Source organism: Vanellus vanellus, assembly GCF_965231255.1.
Source record: "Vanellus vanellus genome assembly, chromosome: 2".
NCBI classification, from domain to species: domain Eukaryota; kingdom Metazoa; phylum Chordata; class Aves; order Charadriiformes; family Charadriidae; genus Vanellus; species Vanellus vanellus.
In genome coordinates, this window is record NC_138906.1 from 61,556,026 (window position 1) to 61,566,437 (window position 10,412).

At 38.0% G+C, this 10,412-nt stretch overlaps 1 protein-coding gene across 1 annotated transcript in view; it reads left to right on the forward strand.

The window, feature by feature from the left end:
* Window positions 1–9,407, forward strand: part of TRANK1 (tetratricopeptide repeat and ankyrin repeat containing 1) — a 54,857-nt gene extending 45,450 nt beyond the window's left edge. Inside the window, exons 21-24 of the mRNA XM_082480016.1 lie at window positions 393–538; window positions 2,531–5,607; window positions 7,205–7,303; window positions 8,530–9,407. Of these exons, the coding sequence (XP_082336142.1) occupies window positions 393–538; window positions 2,531–5,607; window positions 7,205–7,303; window positions 8,530–8,639 (3,432 nt within the window). The 3' untranslated portion in view covers window positions 8,640–9,407. The remainder of the gene's footprint in view (window positions 1–392; window positions 539–2,530; window positions 5,608–7,204; window positions 7,304–8,529) is intronic.
* Window positions 9,408–10,412: the final 1,005 nt, after the last annotated feature.

A 10,412-nucleotide genomic window follows, 5' to 3' on the forward strand; every position in this document is an offset into this window, starting at 1 on the left:
TTTAAAGTTTAAGATACAAGGTTAGGGTTGCCATTCTGCATCTATAACCATTTTAATTTAATCCTGTTGACTCTGAGAAATGTGCAAGTCAACAGAAGTGTGTGTGGTGTTTTTTAACAACAGGCAGAACTGGGTGAATAAAAAGTACTTTGGAAATCCTGTATAATACCTTTAATTTTACATTCTAGTTTTTTCGGCACAAATATTTTGAAGGTTTTTTAAAAATCTGTTCAGCTTTAATGATGGTTATTTTAATATGTATTTAATTACATTCAGATACTTTAATTACAGTTTATTAAAGTGATAGATGATGGAATTACTAAATTTATTCTATTCATGTAGTTTTTACTGTTCAGAGCACTTCAGTTTCATTACTGACTTCTGCATTGCAGATGAAAGATGCTGCAGTTTACTATCAGAAAAGCCAGTGCTACAAAGAAGCATCTGAATGTTATGAACAAATTGAGGAGTTTGATCTGGCAATTAAAATGTATTGTCAGGAAGAACTCTATGAAGAAGCAGCAAAGGCAGTTGAAAGGTATGTTTTCCAAGATGGTATTGGAATATAATTCTCTTTTCCATTTCTAAATTCAACATAATACAGCTGGCTCGCCATCAGATTTTCACAAGAGTTTTGGCTGGTGGCTTTGTTTTATATGAAGTTACATTAACCTTGTCAGAATTCTCACTGGGTAATGATCACACATGAAAGCATTCTACTGCATTCACAGCTGAAGCAGTGACTAGCTTCATTTTCCTGGGAATTTTTTCCAGTCTCTATTACCAGTCATGCAAATTCTCCTTCAGTCAGTCCTCTGAACTAGGTTCTCAAGGTAAATATGACACAACCATTTAATAGAAGTATTAAATACTTCTCTTTTAAAAGTTAAATAGTAACAGATTTAGCTACTTAGTCACTGACTTCTGTAGGAGTATAACCATTAGATTGGATATTAGGAAGAATTTCTTTACTGAAAGGGTCATCAGGCATTGGAACACGTTACCTAGGGCAGTGGTGGAGTCCCCATCCCTGGAGGTATTTAAGGGTCGTGTAGAGTACTAGGGACATGGTTTAGTGGTGGGCTTGTCAGTGTTAGGTTGATGATTGGAAAAGACCTGTAAGATCATCTAGTCCAATCTAGGAGATTCTGTGATTCTGTGATTGGATGTATGGTATATAATGCAGCAGTCGTTGTGGGAAATGAACTGTTTGTCTCTCAAAATCTCTAACTTAAGAGCAAAGAGTAGTAAATTAAGTAAGCAGCTTGCACTGCCTCTCTGACAGATTCTTGGTCCCAGTCTCCTCTGAGATGAACTTTTCCATACCATCTCCCCTGTGCTGGCTCAGGGCAGTTAGGAACAGCCTCACACTGTGCTTGATAACTGGTTTTATTACTATCTTTTTGACAGAACTTTGCATCTGGCGCCATCTCTGTGACCTCATTAGCACATTCTTGAGTAAACAGTTCGTTTACTGGCCACCCCGTTCATTACACTAAACTGGTTGATGACTTTTAAAGAATATGTACACCAATTAGAATTCTAGCAAGGCCTACATTTACACACCTACACTGAAATCCTTTGTGATGTACCTTTAATAATGGCAACTGTTTTTTGAAAGATTAAAGCTTGTGTAATATGTAGAGATAGTTTGATCAAAAAGTTCAAGCACTGAAGTCACCTTACCAGCTAATGATTTTTTTTTTAATCAGCCTCCCCAAATCATTCACGCACATTCATCAGCATAGGTACAAAAGTCTGCACTCCCACCTTTATCGTGAAAAAGATGATCATGAAAGGCTAATGATAATTTACTCACCCATCAGGAGAAAATTACTCATTCTCAGCATGCAGGAGAGAGTACTTTTGCAAGACTGGTTTGGGGGATATCTTAATAATTTTACATCAGCCAATATTAATTAAAAACTGAGTGTTTTAAAGTGCATGTTTTGAAAGATACAACCAAGTACTTCGCTCAGGCACTCAATAAGCAGCAAAGTGTATGTAGATACATATGACAGAATTGAAAGAGTTCTCTAAACTGACTGCTTTATGTAAATTTTACAGAATATTATCTATATTGGCCTGTGGAGAATTCATGGAAATTTGAATTTATTTCATTCTTGCTTCTGTTCATGTAAACAACCATTCTATATTGAGGCTTGCTTTAGTAAACAGAAGATTATCACTGGCAAAATGTAATTAAAATAATTTGTACAGTGATTTGACAGCATGGAGAAAGATTTACTAATGCTGTAAACCTTGTGATCTTGTTTGTACCAGAAGAAGTTTTAATGATCTTGCCTCAGACAGCCTTACGTTGTCACTGAATTCTTTCCTTAGATCTTTTAAGATGATGTGATTGTTTTTCACGTGACAGACATATCACTTGAAATAGTTGGCCTTTTTGAAGGAAGGGCTTCTAGGGGCAGCTATTTGTTATTGTTTTAGGGGCTTTTTAAAAATGCAGTGTTTTTTTTTGTCTAGGTTAGTCATCTGTGGTAGTAAATCGATGTATCTGTTATTTCAGATATGAAGAGGTGTTAAATACAAAAGGACCAATGGTTTCCAAACTCTCATGTACAGCAAATCAATTATATTTGGAAGCAGCCGCAAAGTACCTGAATATGAACAGAACTGAGGAGATGATGCAAGTCCTCTCAAAACTTGATATCGAGGATCAGCTTGAATTTCTGAAGTCTCGTGGATGCTTGCGCCAAACAGCAGACTTACTGAAAAGGGAAGGTCGAGAGGAAGAAGCTGCAAAGTTAATGAAACAACATGGATTTGCTCTGGAAGCAGCCAACCTCACAGCTATAAAAGAGTTTCGTGCGTCGTGTTTGCTTGCTGCAGCACGTGCTGGTGTGACTCGCTGTTCAGAATCGGACCTGGTAGACTTGGAGGTCATCCTAAGAGAAGCCCTCGAACTTTGTGAACAAACTGAGCAGAAGTCTGGCATTGCTGAGGCTGTGTTTTTGCAGGGAGCTCTGAAGGGAGACTCCAAGAAGCTGAGCAGCGCATACTGTCAGTTCCTATCTCTGAATCATACGGCTGGTGCAATTGAAGCTCTCTTTGCATTATCTCGCTGCAGCACTCATAGCCAGAACATCCTTTTTGTGGCAACGCCCGGCTTAATGGCTCTTCTGAGCCTGGTTAGGGCTTTGAAGAAAGCAGCTACCAATGCGGAGAAAGATATGGTGAAGTCATGCTTTGCTTATTTTGGGATTGTCCCAACAGGTGACAGTTGCCAGGTGTCTCAAAATGAAGCTGAACCCATTCTCAAGTTTTTGTTAGACAAGCCAAGTCTAAAAGAGAAGAAGACTAAAGGTGATTTCTCAGTAAGCATAGAGGAGGTAAAATCAGCGTTGAATCAGCACTTGTTAAGCAGGTTGTGCTCTATCACCCATGAGTTACTGAACAAGCATTACCCTGATATTTGTACGAAGTTCATTGTTGGCTTGAACTGTGAAGATAAAACCTGTAAGGATTACCACAAGCCCTTGTCGCGCCATGAAGCAAAGACAATATTTCAGTGTAAAATGCATCTGGTGGCAGTAAATGGACTGCTGTTGGAAGCCACACGCATTTTCCCTAAAGAGCTACTGAATCAGTGCAAAAGCTTTGATGACCTTCTGACTGCTGACAAATATGCATTCTGTAAAGCCCTCCTAGAAATGTTTTTTCCTAATCATTTTCATTTGAGAATACTGTCTGAGAACCCAAAGGCATGCAAAGAAATACTGGAATTCAGTAATGTTATTTCCAAACCCTGTAGAGCAGTGTTGAAGGAGTACATCACATTTAAGTTCAAAAATAAAGACACTGCAGCCAGAAGAGAATCAACTGACTTGTGGCTAAGTGCCATGCAAGCTTTCATCTTAGCTTCAGGATATCCTGAAGAATTTGAGAAACTTCTTTTTAAGGAAGAGGAGGATTATAACAAAGAGCTAAACTTTGCTTTGTCAAAGGCGAAAAACTCCCCAAACAGTAAAGGCCAAGGAGGAAAGGCCAAAGGATTAGAGGGCAGACATGGTATGTTGCTACCTGACAAAAATGCCGAAAACACAGGAAGAACACACTTGTGCTTCATTCGACTTCTTGAAAATTCACTTGAGCAATTCTATGTTCATAAGAACCCGGAAAACTGTAAAAGGTTTTTTTTTCGTTTTATGAATGTCCTGGTCAAGAAATGCACGAGATACCTGATTCCAAGCATTGGAAATACAGTGATGTTGTTGGAATTCCAGTATATTCTCTGTTGTGCTGTCCTGATGCGTCTCTCCAAGAACATTACTCTCTGCTTTCCAAGGAGTTACATTGCTCTCATTCATTACTGGGAGTTTTTATTCAGAAGCAAGGACCATAACAAAGAACTTAAAGACACATTTTCTATTATACATGAGTATAGACCAAAGGACGCGTACGTAGCTGTACAGAATTTCAGATTTCATCTCTGTTACCTAACAGAAGTTTTGTGTGGAGTTCATGGAAGGTTCAACGTCCTTCTGGATGCTTTCGAGGATCCTGACTGCATAACTTCAGGGGAGGCTGAGCGGACTGTAGTGCTGTGCTTAGTGATGTTACTGAATGCTGATCAGGTGCAGAATTCTAAATATAGATCCCTCTTGTGCCACCACTTTCCTGAAATCAAGGCGATGCTGAAATCAATGAGAAAAGACTCTCCCTCTAAAGTGCCTGAAAGATTGCTAAGGGTTGTGGAACAAGTGAGCGATGCCACACATGTAAGAGAAATCGCTACAGGCCTGCAAGAGCTGCTGACAAAGCGAGATGCAGAGTACTTGGTTGACTGCCGATGGAAGTGGGACTCTGCCTACACTCAGGGGCACCCACCCATACGGGGCATCCTATATGAAAAAATAAACCTTGACAGGTTTATGACCTCGTTGGATAAGACGGAATACACTGATGAGCTAGAAAAGGAACTTGAAAGGGTTCATTGCTTAGAGGACCAAAAGGATCCCCTGGAAGTCATTGCACTCAGCAAGCAACAGAAGCAAGAGCAGAAAGCATCTGCTCAACGCCACCTGCGTCGTGTCTTCCATTTCGTTTCTCTGTGCATGAAGTGGAAAAGGAAGGCCTGCTCCAAAGCTGAGCCTGTTGCAATGGAAGGAGAGGAATTTTTATCAGAGATCTTCAAAAAAGCAGATATTGACCAAACCCAGTGTGACCTCTGTGGAGTCAGATTTATCCAAAGCTCTGAGAACTGCTTCAGCCGGTCAGAAAACATGGAGGCAGACACTTCGGAAGCTGCGACACCAACGGAGATCAGTGAGGAAGAAAAGTTGCATGCAGAAGAAAATGCAATTTCTGTGGCCAGTGAGACTTACATAGAGCACAGAATCACGGATGAACACAGAAATAATAATGCTGCCTACAAATACTACGCTGACTTTTTCAGAAGTAAGGTAGATCCAGTAATATGTGATGGACTGGAGGTAGTGGAGGCTATTACAGAAAAAACTTACACACGAGACCATTTAGCATATAAAGAAGGTTCCAACTTATGCCAGAGAAAAATCAAAGAGAATATTAAGAAGATTTCAGATGCGGTAGAGGAAATCTATGAGAGAAAAGCCTGGGCTAAAGGTAGAACCTTTCCAGTTTTCTTTTAAACAATTTAAGATGTCATTTGTGGCCAAACTTCTAGACGTGACAAAGCTCCATTTGAAATTCTTAATGTGGTCAGGAGAAGGGTATTTCCAGGTATTTCAGGTAGCTGAGGAAAAGAAGAACTGAGACAGTTGAAAATATTAAAAGATATATTCTCACCTCTTCCACACGAAGTAATACATCAGATAGTAGAGGTGAAGTGAATAGTGGTGAGTTTTAGTAAATAGTAAAGTGATTTTTAACTACATGATCAGATGTGCTGTGTTCTCTGAATGTATACAGTCTTACAGCTGCCTGTTACATTAGACCAAGTAATCTTTACTAATTTTTCTAGTGTTTCCTACTTATTTAGTTCTGCCAGCCATAGTAATTTGGATAAGCAGGGGTAGAGTGTTAGGAGTAGTTGGAGTCTTTGGTTAAAGATACCTCTGACTAGTCTGCCCTTGAACTTGCAATTTTGCTAGGACTAAACAAAGGTGCATACTGAACTACAAATCTGTGGGGTGTTGGGCACTGAAAGGCAACCCTGGTATTATTAAGTCCAGTAAATTATGGTACTTAAGAGATATATATTTTGATATTTGATTTTATTTTTTTTTTCCCCTTCATATGCTTGAAGCATTATACTGTGCTGATTTTTGCAAGCAAAATTGAATCACTGAATGAGTGGCCTAGGAGCGAAATTGTTTGGGGTACTTGCTGTGGGAAAGTGACATTTTAAATCAAAACATTGTTACTGGCTTTAGTTGTAGAAATCCACCAACCTTGTCAAGTTGTCACTTTGCCTGTGATGTCTGACAGTAATGAAAAACTGTAATATTTGATATGTTCGTCAGCTCTGATCAGTGAAATATGTTAAATTTGTAACTAAATGTTAGGTTGTGGTCTTCATGTGTAAGCTTTATCTTTACTCCTAGTGGAAAGCTTTTACATATGCATGAAGTCCATAAAGTTTTGCTTATTATTTAGTTGGCTTTCTGCTCAATGAACTATGATAATGATGAATATCATAGATGTGGTAGGCTTAATTAGTTAATAATTGATTTTGTTATGACAGTTGCTTGATGTACGCTACCTTGTTCTTCCATTCAGTGAAAATATATTTACAGAAATTATTTGGCTTTGAGATAACTTTTCCCTCGCTTTGTAACAAGCATTTTTCAAGTCGTTAATGGTGCAGTTAAGCAAAGATTGCGACATCTGAGGTCCATGTTTTACTTTGACTTGTATAATTGCAGAGGGATAATGAAAGCCAGGAACTGTAATACTCAAAAATAGATAAACCAGACTGTTTTCAGGAGTTTCAGGTATACCTTAAAAGGAATGACACAAGGATGGAGAACTTCTCCTCTGATAGTGCTAGTAATGTTGATTGGAATGGGGAGTAATACATACAGCATCTTCATCCCCAATGGTGAATTTGACTGCACGTGAGATCACTGGTGACGGAGGCTTCTGGCTTTGCAGCAGCATCAAACAACTCAGATCTGTGTAACTTCGTTTTGTCCTTGGCTTTTAGCTGCTGTCCATCTCTCAGCTAGTGTTCTTACAGAATAATTGTGCTCCATTTCAGCTGAAGAAATAATAACCAAACATGCCAACAACTTGGTTGCCACCATTGACAAGGCTCACGAGTGGCTGAAGAAAATGGACTCTCATTGGATAAAAGAAGGTATGTTTTCAAATTGCACCAGGTTTCTGTGTCCCCTAGAGGATACTGTTCGGTAATGGTCTCTTAGCATCGCTTTAGTCTCCAAGTCAGCAACGTTGTGGATATTCAATTACTCTTGAGGCAACAAGTTAGGAGCACTCTGGAAAACATGAGTTAACCAGTCTTTCCTCAGTGGCTCTTTAAAACAGAGCATAAGCCTCACAGCTGCTTACAGGACGGCCAGAATGGAGCAAGGCTCCTCCCCTAGACCTCAGGGGATCCCAGCTGGCATAAAGTATGAGTGTGTGCGTGCAGACAGGCACACACAGATGCCCACGTAACTGTAGTTCAAGTGCGGTCTTCGGGACAGAAGCTTGGGCAGGGGGGAGAGAAGAGAAGCTATCTTCATCTTCACCAATAAGATGGTGGGGTTTCTTAAGTCTGCTGCTGCAGTGCATTTATGGGCAGTGTGGATCCAAGTTCTTGGAAAGCAGCTTGCTAACAAAACTAATCCTTAGCTTGCTTTTAAGAGTTCTGTGGAAAAATGTTATATGCAGTTGATTTTCTTTTGTTTTCACTTCCATTTCACTTGGTTTCACACCAAAAGTAACATACATTGATGCAGTCTATTGCATCACAGACTTCTGCGGACACGTTTAAGACTTCATTGTGCCTACCCATATCTTTAGGTTTAAGCACGTATTTAGGTGGTGGGATTGCAACAATTGCATAAGAAGGCAGGAATTAAGTGATCAGGTTTACAAACTGCGCTGTACGTAAAGCATTAAAGTAGCTCTATTATAGAAAATTTGATTGTGTTAAAGCCTTGTGTTACACCTTCCTATTCCAAGAAAGATATGTTTGGTAAGACTACGTGAGAGTGCTCGCAGTCTCACAAGCAACGTTATAGTCTGTCTTTGAAGACAATAAGCAAATGTATTGTCTGCTGAAACTGAACCTTGAGAGAGGACAGACATACTTCTTGACGTCAAAGGCAATAACAACAGAAGCAGATTTTTACTGTAAAATTTAATTACTAGTGGAGCAAGTGGCTTAGCAATCTCTGCTTCCTAGCAGAGCTCTTAAGCACATTGTCATATTAAGCCCAATACTTCTTAAACATGATTATACACATATGAAGGTATATCACTGACGTATGAAATAGCAATGACATAGCTTGTCATACTACTAAGGGGAAAAGGTTTGGGGATTTTCCATTCTGCATTAATCTCTTGTTTTTAATATAGGCTTTGGGCATGATAGAGACTTGGAAAATGAAGTGGAAGATGAAAGCATGGCTTTTGAAGAACTTTTCTATAAAAAACCCTCAAGAAAAAAAGGAAGATGTGGGAAATAGCAATTAGAAAAAATATGCAGGTGGCTATTCTGTCCTCTCAACAATCTAATTTTAGAATTAAAAAAAAATGGTTAAAAAGAAAAATAGAGGGATGGAGTCAGAAATGGGAAGAATGTGAAGAAAAAGAACAAGTTATGCTATTGGGTTTTTATGACTTGTATTGTGTCAGAATAATTTCCTATGTGATGATGATGTAATTGTTAAAACCTATGACGGGAAAAATTTCCTTTCAGACCAATGTGGTAGCTTGAAAGTAACAAAAAGCCAAAGAAACAAGTAGGAAAAAGTAATAATGTTTCTGCCTGATCTCAGGGGTACGTTTCCACTCAGTCTTCTTTTTCTTTTCCCTGTTAATTTACATCATCTTTCTTCTGAGCTGGAATACTCATAAAAATAGAAGGATAGTTTCTCTGATTTTAAGAGGTTTTAATCAGTGTTTTTAGATTATCATTGTAAACCTGCTATGTTCTGAGTCTTGTTATGTTTGGAAATTTTTGAGTCTTCAGGTGAGGTACTTAGAGTATCTCTCTTTTCTATTTTTATAGACAAGAACAGTAATTTCTAAACACATTCATATTTTTGACAGTGTATGTACTTCTAATTAGTACATTTTCTAATGAAAGTTATGGATTGTTTCCTATTTGTTCAAGTTTTGCTATAAATTGTTACCTGTACATATGGAAATATAGATAATCTTTCTTTAAAAGAATATTACACATTTTAAGTGTTTTGTAAGCTTTAACTGATAAAAGGCTTTTTGTAATGTATAATAACATTTTTATAAAATCTGTAAGATTTTTAAAATCACTTGATCGTGTCTTATTTTGTGAATATTTTGTGAATGCTTTCTGAAAGCCATATGTGACTAATTGCATGAGTGAGATTTACAAGTTGGGTCCAGAGTATCAGTTCATACTGATGCTGTTTTACTTCTGGGATTTCAACATAGTGTAGTCTCCTTTAGCCACATTTTAAATTAGTGTATTTGCATGTTAAACATAGTTAGTTAGAGTATTATTTAGTTGTTGAAATATTTTGTCCTGAAAAGGGAGCCACTTTGTATACATAACAAATTGCTTCAATAGTTACCTCTTGCCAAAAACTTAATAACTTGTTACTATGCTTAACGCTGTGGAAGTGGGACATCTTATACGGGTAAAAATGAAATACTACTGTAGAATGGAGCAACGTGGGCAGCAGTAATAGTTATCTATTGCATTGTAATTGCTGTTGTCTGCCAGAAGACTCTTTACTAAGTGCTTCTTCTTAAAATAGCCTTGTTGCTTAAGCAAGGATCTAGAAGATAGTTTAAAAACATACATTGATGAAATGTAATGCTAGTTACTCGCGCTATATAGAAATCAAGAATTACGAAAGTTGGATTGTTAATGTAACTTCTTTGGCTTTGTTTTTTATAATGATTACTCCAAGAAACTTTCCTGATTAGTTTCTTGGCTTAAATGTTTACATTTGTGGCAGTGAATGCTACCTAAAATTTTTAAGGACAATTATAATTTAAAAATCCTAGCTGGCTGCAGTTTAAAGGTCTAGTGATCATATTTTTTCTTTCTCTTTATGGGAAAAATGAAGCTTTAAAAACATTATTGCGGAACACCAAGCAAAGAGAAAATAAAGAAGTAGAAGTAATAACAGAAGTTATATTGCATCAAGAACTTCATCTCGGTACATTTCCTTGGTGCAGGAGCCTTCATCTTTGGTATGGTTCAAAACAAACCACTGGTCATTCTCTGATTTTGAATCAGCACTCCCAGA